Below are 21,810 nucleotides of genomic sequence, written 5' to 3'. Positions count from 1 at the left end.
TATGAAAGTGTAAATGCCTAAGAAAGATGAAGACAATTCTGAAAAAAACAAAAAACAACCAGAGGGAGACTTCCCTGTTAAAAATCAAAACACATTGCAAGGCTATAATAGTAAGTGTGGTGTTTGTGAGGAACAGAAAAGTAGGTCATTGAACAAAATAAAGAGCCCACAGCAGATCCACACCAATGAGGGAACTTGCTATGAGACAGAGGGAACTTTTTAAATTGGGAGGAAAATGACCCTTCGAACAAGTGGATTTGGATCACTGGCCTTCTACACAGAAGAATGTGAAACATATCCCTATCTCACACTATACAGAGAAACTAATTCCAGATGTATTACAACCCTCAATGTGTGAAAATAAACCTTGAAATTATCAGGAGAAAATATAAAAGAATGTGTCTCTCTCTTTGGGATAGTGAAGTATTTCTTCAATTAGGAATAAAAACATAAACCATAAAGGCAAGGACTAAATACACTGAATACTTTAAAATGAAAAATTTCTGTGTGACAAGAGACTCTGTAAATAAAGGTAAAAGACAAGACACAGGAAAAAGGATTAATAATCAGAATCAATGTAGATCAATTAAAAAAAAAAGATAACCTCTTAATAGGACAACAGCCATAGGGTATGAATATTCAGTCCACAGAAGAGGAATGCACATGGCCAATAAACACACGAAAAGCTTCTTAATTTCACTGAAAATTAAGGAATTATGAAATAAACAATATACCATTTCCACACTATAAAATTGGCAAAAATTTTAACTTCTGACATTAGAAGAAAAAGGGGTATTTTTATACACTATTCATTGAAGTATAAACGAACCCAGTAATTTTCCAATATCTAGTAAAATGTGTACAACCCAAGATCCAACAGTTTCATGTTTAACTCATAAATATATTCACAGAGAGACATAAGAAAATTCATTGCAATATTATTTGTGATAGTTAAAAATTAGGGAAAAAAATTAGGAAAACCTAAATATAAATAAAGATAAGTAATAATATGTAAATATGTAATATATTCATATGCTGGTAGATTATACAGCCATTAAAAAGAAGGAACTGGGCTTCCCTGGTGGCTCAGTGGTTGAGAGTCTGCCTGCCAATGCAGGGGACGTGGGTTCGTGCCCCGGTACAGGAGGATCCCACATGCCACGGAGCGGCTAGGCCCGTGAGCCATGGCCGCTGAGCCTGAACGTCCAGAGCCTGTGCTCCGCAATGACAGAGGCCACAACAGTGAGAGGCCCGCGTAACGCAAAAAAAAAAAAAAAAAAAAAAAAAAGAAGGAACTATATGAGTGGATGTTTACATATGCATGTTTGTATTTTTTCAAGATATATAATGTTGAGTGAAAAAAACAAAGTCACAAAATGATACATAGCGTTGGAGGTCATCTAAGTAAACACACACACACATACAGCAATGCCTTACATAGTATATGGATAAAGAGTTGTGTACACCAAAAGTGGTGACCTCCTGGGGAGCAGAGGGAGGAACAGAATGGGTCTTTTGGCCAGGTGGGCAAAAAGACCTTACTATGAAAGAAAAAATGTTTTAACACAAAAAAGACAGGAAGTAAATATAATAATTTAAAAAATTCTGGGTAGTAGCAATATGGGTGTTATACTATTCTTTGTATTTTTGGAAGTTCTAAAAAAGAAAGAAAAGAGAAAGTGCTTTGAAGATTTCTCAGACAAGATAGCATCAGCTATTTAGCAGGGAATAAGAGCAGTATCAAATGGATGAAACCAAATCCTTAGCCACAAGCTCCCTCTTCAATGTCATTGGATTTTCCAGTCACGGTCGTGCTCCCTCCTCTACCCTGTGTTGTCTACTGCAAGCCAATGACAAGGGCTCTCTGGTACCATGCATTGGGGTCTTTGAGTCTAGTCCTTTAGCACTGGGAAGGACTTGAGAGGGGACTGGGCCAGGCTTCTAGAGAGGAAAATGAAACTAGAGCCTTCATTATCCTTGCCTGGACTGCACCATTTTATCTAAAGGACTTGAGCGTCCTCAGATTTTGGTATTCGTGGAGGTCCTGGAACCAATCCCCTGAGGATACTGAGGGATAACTATATGTCATTACATTTACACAGGTTTTCTTTTATATACTTCAAAAAGGTCCTTTTCTCTTTGTTTTTCCTAGATGTTTTCTAGATTTTGTTGCTGTAGTGAATGAGATTTTTTTCCCGTTATCTTTTCTAATTGGTTGTTGGTGATGTATAGGAACAATTTGATTGCTGTATACTTACCTTGTGCCTATAAGCTTGCTGTATTCTCCTATTAATTCTAATAATTTCTCTTCTGATTGTCTTAGATTTTCTATTTGCCATGATTTCCTTTGCTCCTGCTTTGATCTATTCCTGCCTTTTATTGAATTGATTAAAATTTTCTGTATTTCCTTCTGTGTAGAAGTTATACATTCTATTTCTGTTTTTTATTGTTGTTGGGTAGTTTTTTGGTGAGGAAAATGAAGCCAGAGGAGAGGCTTGTTCAGGGTCACACAGGAAGACAGACGTCAAGGCTAATCTTCATCCTTCAGGGCTCGGCTCAAATGCTACTTCCTCAGATGACAGCTCCAACTCCTGGTCTAGGTTAGGCCTGTCAGCTCTCATTAAGTGCTCTGTTAGCACCTTGTGCTTTCCTCGCCTAAAATCCTCACAGCTGTGTTTAATATTAGTTATCAAAATGCATGCTTAACACCATATCTATTGTTGTACTGCTCACCCATGATGAACCACATCTGTCTTGCTCAGAGCGGCAATCCAGGAACTTAAGTGCAGAGCCTGATCCCTGAAGTGACTGCTCTCCTGGCCTCTAAAGTGCTGTGCATTTAGATTCCATGCTCATTTCTCAGTATAAATATTTAAAACTGCAGGACCTAATGGTTTACAAAACATGTTCACATCCACACAACCTGTGACATATAATACTGCCCATTTTCTGGAGGAGGAAATTGAAGCTCAGAGACTTGAAATAACTTCACCAAGTTTACATAAATAGTAAATGGAAAGGCTGGGATTTGAACTGTTTATCTGATGCCAAGACATTTGGTTGATCCACTGCACCATGGCTACCAGATCAGTATCAGTGATTTTTTTTTAACATCTTTATTGGAGTATAATTGCTGTACAATGGTGTGTTAGTTTCTGCTTTATAACAAAGTGAATCAGCTATACCTATACATATATCCCCATATCCCCTCCCTCTTGCGTCTCCCTCCCACCCTCCCTATCCCACCCCTCTAGGTGGTTACAAAGCACCGAGCTGATCTCCCTGTGCTATGCGGCTGCTTCCCACTAGCTATCGATTTTACATTTGGTAGTGTATATATGTCCATGCCACTCTCTCACTTCGTCCCAGCTTACCCTCCCACCTCACTGTGTCAAGTCCATTCTCTACGTCTGTGTCTTTATTCCTGTCCTGCTCCTAGGTTCTTCAGAACCATTTTTTTTTAGATTCCATATATATGTGTTAGCATACGGTATTTGTTTTTCTTTTCCTGACTTACTTCACTCTGTATGACAGACTCTAGGTCCATCCACCTCACTACAAATGACTCAATTTCATTTCTTTTTATGGCTGAGTAATACTCCATTGTATATATGTGCCACATCTTCTTTATCCATTCATCTATCAGTGATTATTAATTTCCCTTACGTTCCTCACAATTTCTTCTGAACTCTTCCCTCTTCTATTGCCCCCAGACCTAAACACCCTTCTGGTTAAAAGCACTCATGCTTCTGCCAGTGCAAGATCTTTTGCCTTTTCCTCCTTTTCCAACATCATCATCACCATCTTCCTCCTCCTCATGTATCTCCCTGCTATTAAAGTAGGAACAGACCAGAGTAAATCAGGATGTCTCAAACTGTGGACCTCACAGTCATATCCCCAGAGCTGAGCTCAGTGTCTTATCCATAGGAAGTACTCAACAAATAGGAATTGAATTAAACTGAACAAATGAACTGAATATGAATTGAAATGAATCCATTCATTCACAAAGTAATACTCTCTACCAAAATTCCTCCATCTAGGTAGAGATTAATGTAGCACCTATAAAGTATCACCTTCTCACAAATGTTGTTTGAATTAGGACTATCAGGATGTGCTAAAAAGGCTCCCCAGAGAATGGTGTTAGATTAGATTCTTAGCAGCTAGAATCACCAAACCTCTCTCCAATTCATAGCCAGCCTTTGGCCAACTCTGGAGGCATGCTGGATCAGAGGCTTCTTTGAGGAGTCAGAACAAAACTCTCATGGTAGAGCTCTTGTCCAAACTTTTCTTGGATGCTGAGTCCTAGGCAAGTGGATTATGTCCCTCTACAACTTTTAATATCACTATTTCCTTGTCTATTTCTTTTAAAGCCTGTTCCAGCACCTGGGGAAACCCCAAATGTATGGTCATAGCAGCCAGAGACTAATAATATTTCACAATGGAGACTCCTGTACCTTGTATCCTTGGTTGCTATGAGAGATGGGTTGGTTACCCATTATATATAAAGACAAAGAGACTCTCACACGTACAGCAGTGCCCTCTTGCTTTTCAGTCGTAAGGAAACAAGAGAGTGACTATGTCACTTGGGAAGAATAAATGATGTGCTTAATAAGGCATGGTCAAACCAAGTATTCTCAGGCACTCTGTTCAGGAGGTGATTTGCTACTTAAATACAGAGTCTGAACCTTGGTAGCACAATATTCCGTCCTCAGTGATATAGATCAGAGATTGGCAAACTATGGTCCACGGACCATATTTGGCCCTCAACCTGCTTTTGTTCAGCCAGGAGCTAAGAATTGTTTTTGTAGATAAATGTTTGCAATCAATATGATGAAAAAGATCACTAATTTTGAACCCGATTTCAGCAAATGTTATTCCCCTAAAAAATCCATTCTTCGGGGCTTCCCTGGTGGTGCGGTGGTTGAGAATCTGCCTGCTAATGCAGGGGACACGGGTTCGAGCCCTGGTCTGGGAGGATCCCACATGCCGCAGAGTAACTAGGACCATGAGCCACAACTACCAAGCCTGTGCGTCTGGAGCCTGTGCTCCGCAACAAGAGAGGCCGCAATAGTGAGAGGCCCGCGCACCGCGATGAAGAGTGGCCCCCGCTTGCTGCAACTAGAGAAAGCCCTCACACAGAAATGAAGACCCAAGACAGCAAAAATAAATAAATTAATAAACTCCTACCCCCAACATCTTCTTAAAAAAAATCCATTCTTCTCATTAGTAGACCCATATTGCAAAAGATTATATTCTATTATTATTATTATATTTTGAACTTCATCAATAAAAAGTTTTTGGAAATTTGTTCTTTCTGATTATATAAGGGCTAGTAAAGTCTAAGATATTTACTATATATCCCCTTACAGAAAATTTTCCCATCACCGGTCTAGACCTTTTCAGACTTGCCTCCTACCGTATCATTCCTCACGCTGGGAACATTTGCCATATCTGAATAGCTGTGGTCCCCAAATGCACATCTAGTTCCACATGCTCCAGCTATCCCTTCTGCCTGCAGTGTGTCACCTCCCTGCCCACTGATCATTTTGTCTACTGAAATCGGCTGATCCTTCAAAGTTCAGCTCAGATGATACCCTCCTCTCTGAGGTCTTCCCTGATCCTTCAAGTCAGACTAAAAACACTCACAGAAAATATTTTATCTGAGCAGTTCATGGTTCTGTTCCCAGAAATACAGAATGTGTGCACACAGAAGGGCAAAATTATCTCTTTATATTATCCAAGTGGTACTCGAACCCACTGGGAAGATGGATGATGAGGATAGTTGTTGTTTACTGAGCACTCACTATGGGCTAAGCATTATGCTAAGTACTTCACATACATCATTCATTCATTTGTTCAATTAAAATCTACTAAGCATCTCCTAAAGACCATGCACTAAGGTTGGTGCTTGGGGTGCAGTGGTAAATATGACAGGTAAGAGAGTCACAGACTTAATGAAATGCTAAGTCTTTCAACAACCTTGCAAGGTAGGTGTCATTGTCAACCAGGAAACAAAATCAGAGAAGAGAGGTTAAGCAACTTGACCAAAGACATACAGTTAATAAATGGTAAGTGGGATTTGAACGCAAAGCTCCAAATAAAGCTAGATATCTGGGAGGGGCTGGAATTACTATTAAGTATTGTATTCTTAAAAGGCCTTCTTCATTCTTATCTCATTGGTAAAGACCTCTAGGAAGGAATATATAGTTCCTAATCTTTGCCTTCCCGGTGGAACTAACTCCATGCTTTTGACACACTGCACAGGTCAACACCTCCTCAGGAAGTGGTCCCTGATTCAGAATGAATCAGACCCCCCTTTCCTCTATATCCCCTCAATACCTTGTGCATATTTCTATTATTGTACTTGCTACCATTACTATAATTTTCTTAATATGTTTCTCTCACTAGACCAGGAACTCTTTTAGGACAGGTACTATGTAATTCATTTCTAAATCCCCAGGTTCTAGCATAGTGCCTGACACGAGATGTGGCAGATGTTAAATGAACGAATCAATGAAAGACTTTATTGGTAACCCACTCTGTTCTGCTCTCTCAGTGATAACAAAAGTGGGCAGCACTTACTGATGGGCATGCACTCATAAAAGCATTATCTCCCTCCACCTTCATCATGACTCTATGAATTCACTACTGTAATTATCTCCTTTTATTGATGAGAAATATGAAGGCTATCTCAAGGTCACACAGATGTTTAATTAGAGATGATTCAAACCCAGTTTTAGTGGTTACCAAATCCTTTACTGGACACCAGGACACTGCCCAGGACTCATACAACCATCTCTTCCATGAATCTTCCAACAGAATTAACCAGCCCTTGTTGTGGCCCTTGAGAACTCTGGCCCTGATTAAACCTCACTAGGCCCTGCCTGGTACTTATGACACTTGCATCCATGTTGCCTCCCCCACAAGACGGCAAGCCCCTGTATGGGGGACCGTGTGCTCTGCACCTTGAATCCTCATAGCCCATAGCCCCAGCCATTGCATGCTCTTAAGATGATGCATTGAACTTGCAATAAAAATGATATTAAGCCCACTACATTATTATTATGCTATTATGATCAAATAAATCCAACCTAATTCCCTGCTTTTATAGTATAAGCCTCTTTCACAATGGACTAAAAGCCCCGAAGGATAGGAAGGATTTAGAAAGAAGATGGAAGGCGGGCAGGAGGGAAAATTGTGAGCAAAATCCAGCAATGGTTACATGTGGAGCTTGTCAAGGCTCAGCTCAGTCTGTGATTTGGCTAGGTCACCCACTGGGGACCCTGAGATTTTAAGGTACAACCAGAACTGAGAATCTGCAGGAAAAGGCATCAGGTGTTGTGAAGGGAGCAGTGGGCAAAAATGCTGGATGCACCAGATAGGTCAGATCCTGGAAAGCCTTGACCGCAGGCTGAGCTGCCGAGGCCTTGTCCTGGAAGGGAAGGGGATCCATGGAGAGTTCAGGACAAGGAATCGTGAAACCATCCATCCCTCTCCCCCTGCAGAACCAGGTGGTGAAGGACGATGGCGTGGGCTTAGGAGAGTGGGAGATGGGGGGCAGGTAACAGCCCTCCCAGGAATGGCATGTTGAACTGCGGGGACATGGCAGGGGTCGGCTTGAGCCCACGAGTGAGACACAGCTGGAGGCCAGAATGAGGAGAACCAGGCTCCTGAGCCAGCCCAGTCTCTGACTGGGTGTGTGACCTCAGTCCCCAGACCTCCCTGACTCTATTCTTCATCTTTAAAGAGAGAGATGTTTGCCTTAAAAGGTCATGATAAAGTCTAAATTAAAAAAATATGTTAAATCAATTGGCATTGTGCACTCAGCAAATGAGGCTGAGACTCAATTATGTCTCTGTTCTAACATTCTGCTCTTCTGCTTTCTGCCATTGTCCATCTTTCGCCCATTCTTACGGTTTAATAGAGAACGACTCTTAGGGGCCAAGAAGATTGCAAAAAGGCGCTCTAGGATGTGCCACAACATGGGCCAGCGTTTTGAAGTCATTGCACAAAGTAGACAGTGACCACAAGCAACAGCACAGTGGAGGCACTTATGGTGGCTTTTGTGGTTTGGGGCTTGGGTCCTATTTTCCTACCGAAAGAGGTTCCATCAGGCTTGTTCCTGCAAAGCCTCTTCATTCAGTTTGAAGAGAAACACACACTGACAATGGACTGTGCCGGGACAGGGAGGATGGAGAAGACTACTATTATGTTATACATGTGTGGGTAGCTCTTGTGGGACTCTGGTGGGCCTGTGCTCTCGCTCTCGGATGGGAACAGCACAGACACACGTGCTCCTTCCTTGCCCGACTCTTCTTCTTCTCATCCCTGATATGTCGGGGAGGCTGGGCTCTGGCCGCAGCATCTTCTTCTTCTCACTCTCTTTCTTCCCACCCTCCCTGACCCCTACGGGTTTGATCCTCACTGACAGCTCGATATCCAGATATTTCTTTTCTGTTCTGCCTTTTCTCCTGAGCATCAAACTTATATCTCCATTTACTTAGTTTGTAATTTGTTTCTCATTTTTTGTTGAGTTATAACAAACAGAATAAAGCCCATAAATCTTAATCGTTCGTATGTATAGACCCACATGACCACCATCCAGATCAAGATATAGAACATTTCCAACATGTTGGTCAATTCCCCACCCCCACCCCCAGAGATTATCACTATTCTGACATCCGTCACCATCACTTTCCTTTGCCTGTTTTTGAAATTTCATATAAATGGAATCATTCAGTAAGTACGCTTATATCTGGTTTCATTCACTCATCATTGTGTCTGTAAGATCTATCCATATTAGTGAGTATTTCAGTAACTTTCTTTCTCTGCTGTGTAACAGTGGATCTCAACCAGTGGCAATTTTGGCACACCCAGAGGGCTTTTTGGCAATGTCTGGAAAGATTTTTTTTTTTTTTTTTTGCGGTACGCAGGCCTCTCACTGATGTGGCCTCTCCCATTGCGGAGCACAGGGTCCGGATGTGCAGGCTCAGCGGCCATGGCTCACGGGCCCAGCCACTCCATGGAATGTGGGATCTTCCCGGACCGGGGCACGAACCCGCGTCCCCTGCATCGGCAGGCGGACTCTCAACCACTGTGCCACCAGGGAAGCCCGGGAAAGATTTTTGATTGTCACAACGTGGAGGGGGATAAGGTGGGGAACACTACTGGCAAGGCTTGGAAAGAGGCCAGGGATGATGCCAAATATCCTACAATGCACAAGACAGATCCTCACAACAAAGAATTATCTGGTCCAAAATGTCAGTAGTGCTGTGATTGAGAAACCCTGTGTATTCGTTTGCTATAGCTGCTCTAACAAATTACCACAAACTGAATGGCTTAAAACCACATGAATGTATTCACTTACAGTTCTGTAGTTAAGAGTCAGAAATGGATCTCACTGGCTAGAATCATGGTGTCAGCAGAAGCAAAGTGTTCCTTCTGAAGGCTCTAGGAAGAATCCATTTCCTTGTCTTTTCCAGCTTCTGAGAAGCTGGTGCATTCCTTGGTGCATGTCCCACTTCCGTCTGCAAAGCCAACAATGGCTGGCCAAGTCTTTATCACACTGCATCACTGTGACACTGCCTCTTTCACTTATAAGGGTCCCTGTGATTACAATGGGTCCATCTGGATAATCCAGGATACTCATCCCACCTCAAGAGCCTTAACTTAATGACATCTGCAAAGTCCCTTTTGCTTTGTAATGTAACATATTCACAGGTTCCAGGAATTAGGATGTGGACATTCTGGGGTGGGGAAAGGGGACCATGATTCTGTCTACCACACCCTACCAGGTGATAGTCCACTGTATGAATATACCACAGTGTATTTTTCCTATTGTGGATGGACATTTGGGTTGATTTTACTTTTTAGCTATTATTAATAAAGCTGCTACACATTCTTGTACAAGGCTTCTGCACTCATTTTTGCTAGGTATATACTCAAGAGTGCAATTGCTGGGTCATAGAGTAAACATATGTTTAACTTGAATAGATAATGCTGAAGAGTTTTATAAGGTGATTGTAGCAATTTACATCCTTTACCAGCAGTGTGGGTTTCTATTTTCATTTTCTATTGAACACCTCCATGTAGTCTTTCTAAAGACACCTCAAATTCAACTTATCCAAAACTATGCTATCTATCTCAGTGAATGATTGTTTCCCTAGACATCCAAAGCATCCAAAGGAAACATCCTAGACTCTTCCCTCTCCCTTTCTGCCGACTTTCAATTAGCCTTATGTTATTCTGTACTATCAGTGCTTGTTTACATCCTTTCCTGGCTGGAGGTCTTCATCATCTCTCACCTAGACCACAGCTTCCTTTCTGGATTCCATGCTCCCAGTCTAATCCCCTCCAATCCATCCTTCCCACTGCTGCCAAAGTCACCTTTGCTAAAATCCAAAACCTAATCTTCCTTCTTCATTTGCTCATAGGATAAAGGAGCTGGCCCAGCCTACCTACCTGGTCCTCCTCTCGCCATTCTATCCTCATCCAATGAGACCTCTAAGTTCTACCTGCTCAGAACTGCTGACAATTTCTCTTCTGTACTTTTACTCAGACTGATCCCTTCCCCACTTAATGCCCATTCATCTTTGACGATTCAGCCTACCAGTCCCTTCTCTACTGAACCCTTTCCCTGATAACCCTCAAATCAAGTAGACTTAACCTCTCTCTCCTCTGCTCCACCAAACCCTGCATAGACTTTTTGTTAGGGCACCTATAACTTTTCAGCTCACCTGCCTCTGCCTAATAAACATAAGTCTTCCAAGAGCAAGGACTACTTTGTCTTCCTAGGAATTAGCCAGATATAGAGCAGACACTAATCAATATTCCGTGGATTGAAAATGGTTTGAGACAATACATGATAATATGACGTGGAGGAAGTGCCCTGTGTAGAGAAAGATTAGTGTTAGACAAAGTCTGTGCCTTCAACAGTTTTAAAACCTAAAGACAGACAAGAGGCCTTGTGGGTCCTCAGCTCTAACAGGGAAGTAACAGTACCACTTCTGCAGAGCTACTATAAAGATTACAGGTGAAAATGCATCTAAAGTTTCTAGCAGCCTGCCAGGAACATAGGAGGCACTTGAGTAACTACTACTATTGTTTCTAATGGTGAAAACTAGCATCTTTAGTGAACATCGAGAGAATTTTTGGTTTGCTGGTCGCAGTCCATTTGCAGTTTTCTTCATTTGGCGGAGCATTAGAAGCTCACCTGTCTAGATGTCTACAACTGACCTAATTTGAAAAGCCAAAGCTGCATTGATTACAGAGATGGCTCTTTAATCCTAGTGGACGTTGCTGAATTATTTTAGTTTTATATCCCGGACACAGTGATTCTTTGTGATTATAGATTTAGAACTATCACTGGCTTGACTTTTTTTGAAAGTTCATAGATGCATTAGATGCCATTTTTTTCTAGGACAGCAACCAAGGATTAATTGTGTGTATCTTATCTCCTCTCCTCTTTGTGGGTTAATTTCAGTAACATTATATCTAACTGCACAAGGTCAACCAATGATCTAGAAAAATGCTTTGCACACAGTAATGCCTCAGTAAAAATTTCCAGGGCAGCATAAGGCTTTGCTGAGTTAGGTGCCCAATGTGGTTTCCATGATTAGTCTCTCTCCTGCTTTTCTTCCCTCCCTCCTGATCACTCTTTTGTCTTTTTCATGGTTATCCCTTCTGCTGTCAGTACCCCAAATACATGTATCTCTCAGGGTTCCATTCTCTGATGGCTAATTTTCTCTACTTCCTCTCTAGGGATGATTTCACCTCCTCCCATGGCTTTAATAATATCTACAGGGCTTCCCTGGTGGCGCAGTGGTTGAGAATCTGCCTGCTAATGCAGGGGACACGGGTTCGAGCCCTGGTCTGGGAGGATCCCACATGCCCCGGAGCAACTAGGACTGTGAGCCACAACTACTGAGCCTGCGTGTCTGGAGCCTGTGCTCCACAACAAGAGAGGCCGCGATAGTGAGAGGCCCGCACACCACAATGAAGAGTGGCCCCCACTTGCCACAACTAGAGAAAGCCCTCGCACAGAAACAAAGACCCAACACAGCAAAAATAAATAAATTAATTAATAAACTCCTACCCCCAACATCTTCTTAAAAAAAAAAAAAATCCACAGGATGTTTCAAATCACAGCCCGGATCTCTCTCTACACTTCAGATCCATTTATTCAGCTGCCCCTTGAAATTTCTTGTCAGATATCTCATAGACAACTCAAATTCTAGATACTAAAAATAAGCTCAACTTCCATTCCTGACTTTTTTCTCCTCTACATTCATCATAGAATTCTAAATAAAAGTCTGTTCCTTCTTTTTTTAAATATCTTTATTGGAGTATAATTGCTTTACAACGTCGTGTTAGTTTCTGCTATACAACAAAGTGAATCGGCTATATGTATACATATATCCCCATATCCCTTCCCTCTTGAGCCTCCCTCCCACGCTCCCTATCCCACCCCTCAGTTCCAATGACTAGGACCACTACCAGTTACCCAAACCAGAAAAGAGTTATCCTGGATTTACCCTCTTCCTTGCATCTCAATTGGTCATTAAGATCTGTTTCTCAGTAACTGTACGTACTATGTTATAAATCTCCAGTCCCACAGCCTCAGTTCAGGCTTTATCATTGTCCCTGGATTATTCCAATAGGCTCGTTATTGAAAGGCCCTTTCTCTAACCTCCCCTGGTCACCGGTCAGTACGACATTAATAAAATTTAAATCATATTAAACTATCATGTAGTTTCCTCTACCTAGATTCCTTCAGTGACTCATTTCTTTAAAAAAAAAAAAATCCAAACTTCTCAGCCAGGGATATAAAACTGTTCCTAACATGACCTATGCTTACCTCTCAGAGCATAAAAGGTAAAGGAATAGTAAAAATAAGAGCAAAACTTACTGAAACGGGAGATGATCAACAAAACCAAAATTTGATTCTTTGAAAAGACTAAGCAAACCTCAATAAGACAATTATGAAAAAAAAGAGAGAAGGCACCAATTAATATTAAGTATGAAAGGCGATGTAACTGCAGATAAGTAGAGATGATTTTAAAATCCACAAGATAGTGCTATGGTGACTCTTATGTCAATAAATTGAAAAATTAAAAAAATATATAACATTTCCTAGAAAAATATAAATTACTAAAATTGGCTCAAGAAGAAATACAAAAGCTGAATAAATGAATATCTATTAAAGACATCAAACTGGTAGTAAAAAAAATAGTCTATTCATGAAAAAGACACCAGGTACAGAGAGCTTTACAGGAGACTCTTATCAGATATTTGAGGAGGAGTACTTGTTATAAGAATTGTTCCAAATAACTGAAAAAGAGAAAAATCTAACTATCTAACTTTATAGACATAACCATGATTCCAATACTGTACCAGACTGATATAAAAAAGGAAAAAATTTTTGACTAATTTCACTTATGAATATATATGCAAACATTTCAAATAAAAAGTAGCAAAAGAATTCAGCATCATAAGCTATATTTTTAAGTAAGATTTATCCTAGGAATGGGCAGATGGTTCAGTATCAGAAAAATCTATTAGCAGATTAAAAATAAAAGCCATAAGACTTTCTCAGTTGATGTCAAAAAAATCATTTAATAAAATTCAATACCAACTAATAAGAACGTGCGTATAAAAAAATAAATAAAATGGAATTCAAAAATTCAAAAAAAATTTCAATACCAATCCACATTTTTAGAAACCCCTAGTAAACTAGTATAAAGACAAGTTTCTTAACCTGATATGATGCTATATTATAATGACACAGAGCAATCCTCATACTTAATGATGAAACTTAAGAAGCATTCCCATGTCTCAAGACAAAGAAGCCTATTATCAAAACTATATGGAGGGACTTCCCTGGTGGTGCAGTGGTTAAGAATCTGCTTGCCAATGCAGGGGGCACGGGTTCGAGCCCTGGTCCGGGAAGATCCCACATACCGCGGAGCAACAAAGGCCGTGCAGGAAGTGCAAATCAACACTACAAAGAGGTAGTGAGCCTGTGCTCTAGAGCCCTCGAGCCACAACTGCTGAGCCCGCGTGCCACAACTACTGAACTAGAGCCTGTGCTCTGTAACAAGAGAAGCCACCACAATGAGAAGCCCACACACCCCCATGAAGAGTAGCCCCCGCTCTCAGCAACTAGAGAAAGCCTGTGCAGCAATGAAGACCCAACGCAGGCAAAAAGAAAGAAAGAAAGAAAGAAAGAGCATTAAAAAAAAAAACTATATGGATATCCTCACCAGTGTAGCAATATACATACACACAAAAATATATGAATATCAGAATGAAGAGAATAAACTGGTATTTGCTAAAAGTATACATTATCTCCACAGACAGTCCAAGAGAATCTACAAACAAAATTAGAGTGTGGTAAAGTTGTTGAATACAATAAAAACATATAAAAATTAATACATATGAGCAATAACAAATTAGAAAATGTAATAAGATATACGCTTGAAAGTAGGAAAACTAATTTTAAATAGCTCAGAAAAAAAGATGATAGTATGGCATTAGCTCAGATTAATGGAATAGAGCAGAGATCTCAGAAATATATTCAAGCATACGCGACCCTTATGTGATAGAAGAGATATCAGTGGGAATATTAATGGGGAAAAGTTGAACTGTTAAAAAGGGTATTGGGAGCTTCCCTGGTGGCGCAGTGGTTGAGAGTCCGCCTGCCGATGCAGGGGACACGGGGTCGTGCCCCGGTCCAGGAAGATCCCACGTGCTGCGGAGCGGCTGGGCCCGTGAGCCATGGCCGCTGAGCCTGCGGGTTTGGAGCCTGTGCTCCGCAATGGGAGAGGCCACAGCAGTGAGAGGCCCGCGTACCGCAAAAAAAAAAAAAAAAAAAAAAAGGGTATTGGGATAAATGACTTTCCATATGGGAAAAAGGAAAATCAGTTCCCAGCCTCATTCCATACATAAAGTTAAATCCAATTATATTATTAGAGGCTTAAATATAGAAAAATAAAACTTAAAAACTAGTGTGTGTGTGTGTGTGTGTGTGTGTGTGACTTTTGTGGAGAAAATTACAAAATATAAGTGAAGGACAAAAAGACAAATAAATGGCAAGCAATACCACGTTTGTATATGGGAAAACTCAATACCTTAAAGATAGCAAATCTTCTCAAGCGGAGTTTTCGCAAATAAGTCTGAGGTTAACCTGCATAAAAATTACCTAGAGTGCTTCTTAAAATATAGATTCTTAGGCTCCATTTTTTTTTTTTTTTTTTTCTTTTTGCGGTATGTGGGCCTCTCACTGTTGTGGCCTCTCCCGTTGCGGAGCACAGGCTCCGGATGCGCAGGCCCAGCGGCCATGGCTCACGGGCCCAGCCGCTCCGCGGCATATGGGATCCTCCTAGACCGGGGCACGAACCCGTATCCCCTGCATCGGCAGGCGGACTCTTAACCACTGCGCCACCAGGGAGGCCCCTTAGGCTCCATTTTAAAAGTACTGAATCAGCATGTCTGAGGATGAGGCCCGGGAATCTGCATTTTAGAAAGCTCTCCAGATGATTTTTTTGCGTACTAAATTTTGAGAACCTCTGTCTTAAGGGAAGAGGTCATAACCTGAACTACACATGAGAATTATCTGGAGCAGTTTGAAAAGATTCACATGCGCAGGCTATACCCCAGACCAATTAAATCAGAATCTCTGGGCAAGGTAGCTATGTAACAGCATTTTTGAAGTTCTCCAGTGATTCCATTGTACAGCCAAGGTTGGGGACCACTGCCCTGGGTAAAGGTACACCTAGAGTCAGGTCTGTAAGGTTTGCTGCCCTTCCCCATTTGAACATTTACTTCTAGTGCTAACCGAGTAGGAATCGCCCTTTATTTTGATTAAGGAAAACACAATTTCTTTACATAGGGTTATCACTTTTTGGTATCTCCAGTATCCTGTCTGATACATTGCAGGGGCTTGGTGGTCATTTTCCAAAATTAATTCAGCTAAATGAAACTGAATGAAATGAATCAATATGTAGGTGAATAAATTTTCCATCTAACTTTAAAAATTTCACTGGATTCAACAAACCTATATGATAGTTAGGCACAATGTTACACTGTGAGAGATACAGAGATGAACAAAATACAGCCCTTCCCTTCAAGGGTTCCTATCTGGTAGGGGAGGCAGACAGAGACAAAAGTATCTTACAATCAAGCAGACAATGAGAAGTGTACAGAATACGAAAAGAGAATCAGAGTAAAATTAGTCCTGCGTAGCAGGACCTGGAAGGCGTTGTTGAAGACTAGTATCTGAGATTGGCCTTGAAGTATTGCTGGGATTTAGTCAGGAAGATCCTAGGGAAACGGGCAGTTGCCCTGTAGACACAGGGCAGTTCTGTATAGCATAAGCCAAGTCAGATGGGCCTTTCTCTAACCTTTATGGAAGACTGCAGGGTAGATAGGAAAGGCTCTTTTTCTTTCTGATTTCCTTGTTACCGCTCTCATTTTTCAAGTACTATTTTGCCTCTGGTTTATTAATTCTACCTCTTGGTGCCCCAGCTGATTGTTTCCAGGAAAATTTGCTCATTAGCATTTCTATGGGGACCACCTGCTACCCCATCTATCACTCTTAACCGATGGCTGGGGCAATGGGGTTGGCTGAGAGAGGAATTTTAATCCCCTCCTATGACTCATCTATTTCCTAACTGAGAATGCTAGGTCTAAAGTCACAAATAGCTGCGCAGTAAAATCCATCCTTAACATTAAAAATAATGAAGACATGTTTCTCAATTTTATAATATCATTTATGTAATATGAATGTATTGAAAATCAACTTCATGATTGAGAATAATTCTAAAGATACCTCAGATACCGCTTGAATGCAAAAAGTCTCAGGTTAGTGTGGATAGGTTATGAATTAAATGAACTGTTGAACAGGGAAGGTTTCTCAAAACCATAGTGTCAAAGGACATTTGATATTATCTACTGATTGTACGTTGCAGTAGAAAACCAAATAGCATGTATATGACTCTGGATGCTGAATATATATTTTATGTTATGTACCAATATATCAAGCTGATGGATTGTATATCCTTTCTCTATTTAATTAAGCAAACTGCTCACACTGATGTTACGTGACAGATGTCATTTGTAAAGCCCATGAGATGAACTAGTCACCATGGTGTAAACCACCATGATTTATGTAGAGTGGCAGAAGAAAAGGATTTGTCAATCAAATTATCAGTGAAATGTAGCCCAGCTTGGCTTCTAAGGTGATGTAAGGCTCATCTACAGAAGACATGGAACATACTTAAATTCAGGAGATATTTAGAATCCTAGCAAGGAAAAGGATGTGAGAGAATGGGGGGGGGGGAAATCAATGTTCCAGATAAGCCTATAATTTCCAGGCATTTTTTCTTTATAGTATACTTAATTAATTGATTATCTTATTTCTTCATATCTACTTTCACCCAAAGTGCATTTCCCTATTATTAATTTTTCTTCTGGAACAAAAAATAATGTTAAATTTCACATCAAATTTGTCAAGTATTTAAATTGTCCATTAAAGAAATTGATGTTTCTTAGCAATACTTATTCTCTTAATGCTTCAAAATCCTTCTGATGATACAGCAAAATGGAACTGCTGATCCCAAAGTCATATGCATAATTAAATTTTACAGAAGACTCAAATTAGAAAAAAATGTTTTTTGAGATACACAGAGATTTTTCTTGACAGGTTGATGAAATTCTGATAGCTATGAAAAACAACCATTCTTACCAGCTGCTAGAGAATAGCCTGCCCCTGTTCAATCAAATCACTTGCAGGATGTGTGTAATTCTAACTGTAAAGCATGACATGCTTACTGCACAGTTAAGGTGTTGTTTGGGAGGAAAGAGGCTACACAGAACAAAGGTACAACCCAAAATATTTGGAGTGAGTTGTGTCTGAAGGGTGGTTTACGCCCTGACTGTCCGAACCATCATTTATGCCCAAAGCAAGTCCTACCAGCCTGGAAACATAAACTGAGTAGGATCATCAAATGAGATTTGAGAATCTGGATCTCTCTTGATTGGCATTGACTGTATTGAGGTGAGGAGAGGTAGATTCTGTCTGGTAGGTGGTAAGGTTCCACCTGCCGCAGGGTGGTAGACTGGGAGTAGGATGATGAAGAGGCCAGTCCAGAAATCTGTGATGTTAGGCCAACCTTAGGGTTCTTAGGGAACAAAGGTAGGGCTCTGTAAACAACAAAGCCATGACAGAGTCATAAAATTGTATCTTGGCTTTGTTTTTCTATTCCCCTTGCTTATTTGTTTCCTTTCTTTTCTTTTTGATTCTCCTTGGTAACAGCATAAAGATTTTGTGAAAATTCCACCTTCTCATAGCTAGAACCAAGGAAAAGGATCCATGTCCTTGCCTGACCCAGAGCTTTAAAAGGAAGTGGTGTATTCCTGGGGGACAAGTATGGTCATGATAACAAGACACCAAGAGACAAATGCCAGGTGGGAGGTGGAATTCAGGAAGAAGGAATAGGGGCCAATTGATTAACTGCCCCTTTTCATTGGGAAATGCTTTCCAGAGGTAATACCTGAGTGAGGGGCAGATTTTGTCCTAACAAGAGAGGATGTCTATCAATGCTATTCTTCCTCAGCATAAGAGGGAGTGTTTGTCATATTTAATGGAGAAGGACATCAGTCTGATGAGGCTATATATAAGGTCCTGGCAAAAGACACTAACTCTGCAGTCTTCCTGTCCACACCCTCCTGCAGGAAGGAGGCAACTGGCTGTGGCATTGATGAAGGACCCCATAAGCCACATTTTGAACACCTCTAGCTCAGTTACTCATCGTGTACGTCTGCTTCCCCAGAGACCCCAAACCTAATGCCACATATTCATAGTCAACAGTGATCTGTTAGCTAATTGTTTCCATTTGAAACATAAGGGTAGGACTGAAAGCTAAGCATTCAGAAATACATATTAAATGAATGAAGGGTGAGAAAGCAGACTGGAAGGACTGAGGCTGCAGCAGAGGGAGAATTCTAGAAAAAGAGAGAGAGAATGAATGAATAAATATGCTCTTGTTGAAGGCATTCATTTAAAGGGAATTTAAATGTGCTGAAGAGAGGGTTCTTGGTGGTAACAGAATGAGAACTACATTTGGCAAACATAAAAAGAAAGGAGATGCATCAATAGGGGAGAAGGCTGGAAGAGTCTGGGAAGTGGAAATCAAAATAATGAGGCATCATGTAGAAGGCTGGAATGGAACCAAGATGTACTAATTACCTACCATGTGCCAGGCATAATTCTCCTCCTGAATCATCTCATTTAATCTTCAAAATGCCTAGCACAGTGCTTAGCATATAGTAGGTGCTCAAAAATGTGCTGAGTATTTAATATTAAATCAATACATGAGCAAACAATCTAAGAGAAGAATCTATTATCCATCACGTCTTACAGATAAGAACCCTAGGCCAAGAAATGTTAAGAAACTTGCCCAGTGAGTCACAGCTAGAGGTGTAAGGAATCTGCCTTCAGCGTAAGTGGCTGAAAAGGAGGGTGCTCTATAAGGGACCGGCAGGGAATCTAGAAAAGGGTGTGGTGCTTGGTGGTCTCCCAGGGATTGAGATAGAGGGGGTAAGAATGAAGGGCCAAGTGAACCGGGCTAGGGAGGAGGGGAAGGGGGAGAGATCACTCTTCTTTGGGGAGGACTGGCCCTGCAGGAAGGCACAGAGGCCCTTGGGCGGCAGCTGAGCCAGCAAGGGGCAGCATCCAGGCTAATGCAGCCAGTGAGTTGGGTGGGGCAGAATGGAAGCATAGCCAGTGAAGAAACTGCAAAGGTCTCTGTTGGGCAGGCAGGGACTCGGGGTGGGGCAGAGATGGGGAAAAGATGGCTGAAGTGGTTAAGTGAAAGACTTTGGCAAGATGGGATGGATAATACTAACAGCTTTCACAAAAGGAAGAGCCAAAGAGCAGTCGGCCAGGGCTGGGGAGGGGGAGGGGGTGTGTTCTGGGCTGGAGGGGGAGGCTGACAGGGAGGCCTGCGATGCAGAGAATCTGTGGGAGAGGGTAAGGATGACCAGCCCCGTGGCCTGAGCTGCGGGCCGCGTCTCACCTGTAAGAGCTGCTCACCGCACTCGCCACCTCCTCGCGGATTTGCCTGTTGAGGGCGTCGGCCGCCGCACGCCCCTTGCCTCCCTCGGGGCCCGTGGCCTGGACCTGGGCCTGGGCTGCGGGCAGCAGCGTCTGCTCGTGCCCCATTCCCTCGGCGCGACGCAGCATCCAGGCGGGCCCAGCCTTCTTGCGTGTGTCGCGCTCTTCCTCACTGGTCGCCCTTCCAGCCGCAAGGCCACCTGCTCCTCCAGGGGCCGCCTCCTGCTCCTGGGCCTCGGCGGCGGCCTGCACCGGCCAGCGCTCCTGGCTCTGCGGCCGGCGCTGGGGCGCCCCGAGCACAGGCGCCGCCGCCTGGGAGGACGTGGGGATATGCACTGGCTTGGGAATCCACGGGTGGTCCCCGCGTCGCGGCAGCGGCCAGGCGCGAAAGTCCTTCTGGTACTGGGTCTCGCGCTCAAAGGGCGCGTCCGAAGGCTGGTACTCGCTGCGCGGCCGGCAGCTCGGCTCCGGCCGCTGCACCTTCCAGGCGCGGTAGTCCTGCCGCATCACCGAGTCCGCGGGGCCCGCGCTGGAGGTGGAGCCGAAGCCAGAGCCCGGGCCTGGGCCGCTCCGGCCAGAGATGGCCCCAGCCTCGCGTTCGCCGCTAGGCCCCGGCGCCGGCCCTGTTGCCCGGGCAACCGCCTCCCCTTCGCCTTGGGCCGGCTGCGTTTCTATGGCGACCGCGCGCGCCGAGGGGGGCGCGGGCGCCTGCTGCGCAGGCTGCGCCGGCTGCTGGTGCGGCGGCTGGGCCCCCGGGTGCTCGGTGGCCTCCGAGTACTTGGTGAAAACCAGCGGCACGGCGATGTCTGCCTTGTCCAGCTGGTTCCAGAAGCGGGCGATGCAGCAGGCGCGGGTGATGCACGGCCACGCCATGGTGCTCGCCTCAGAGCTAGTCCTCCCTCTCCTTGCTAGATTCTAAAGCAAGTCCCTAATCTTCCTCAGTCCCCTGGCCCTCGTCCGGCCAATCTGGTTCTCACCGTGTTTTCCTTGGTGGCCTGAGCTACCGCGCCCTCCTACCTCAGAGAGCACCCGGGAAGGTTGGGTGGGCAGAGCTATCACTGAGAAAGTCCGTAAAGTCCCTCGATGCCCGGCTGTAAACGCCTCCGGAGCCGCCGCACAGCTCTCGGGAGCGCGGTCTGCTGTGGGCACCGCAGCGTGAGACACCGCGTCCCGGGTCCCCGGGCGAGGGAGTCTGGGACGCGCCCCTCCCTGCGGCTGCTGCGGCGCTCAGACCCCTGCCAAGCAAGGCAACGCAAGGCTAGGTGGCTGCAGGCTTAAGCCATGGCGCAGAGGAAAGGCCGGGCAGTGTGGCCGCAGGGACCGCGAACAAAGCTCTATCTTCTGCTTCCCGCCGGCGTCCGGTCGCAGCCGGCCACCTAGCAGGGCTCAGAGGAGATCACCTCTTGAGGAGACCGAGCATTGCTGCCGCCACCACTGTTCCCAATGATGCTGCAGCCGCCGCCGCCGCTGCCGCCGCTGCCGTCTCTGCTGCGGGGAAGCGGCCCCACCCTTTTCTGCCGGTCAGCAGAGGGGGGGGGGGGGTAAAAATCCAGGAAAGATGCTGAGAGATAGCGCGATGCAGAAAAAAAATCACCTGCTGTCGTCAGCGCGCGCTGCTGGGAACTCGCCCTCTCTCTTTTCCCTCCTCCCTCTGATCTGGCAGCTCCTCCCTCTTCAGTTCCTAGGCAACAACAGAA

At 43.5% G+C, this 21,810-nt stretch overlaps 1 protein-coding gene across 1 annotated transcript in view; it reads right to left on the bottom strand.

Annotated features, from left to right (window-relative positions):
* The window catches only part of MAP6 (microtubule associated protein 6), a 62,575-nt gene extending 41,589 nt beyond the window's left edge, over positions 1 to 20,986 (bottom strand). Inside the window, exon 1 of the mRNA XM_060104804.1 lies at positions 20,076 to 20,986. Coding sequence (XP_059960787.1) covers positions 20,076 to 20,986 — 911 coding nt within the window. The remainder of the gene's footprint in view (positions 1 to 20,075) is intronic.
* Between the last annotated feature and the right edge of the window lie 824 nt (positions 20,987 to 21,810).

Source organism: Mesoplodon densirostris, chromosome 7 (genome assembly GCF_025265405.1).
Source record: "Mesoplodon densirostris isolate mMesDen1 chromosome 7, mMesDen1 primary haplotype, whole genome shotgun sequence".
In the NCBI taxonomy this organism is placed as follows: domain Eukaryota; kingdom Metazoa; phylum Chordata; class Mammalia; order Artiodactyla; family Ziphiidae; genus Mesoplodon; species Mesoplodon densirostris.
The sequence above is the reverse complement of the archived record's forward strand: the minus strand, read 5'-3'. Positions and strand labels throughout refer to the sequence as shown.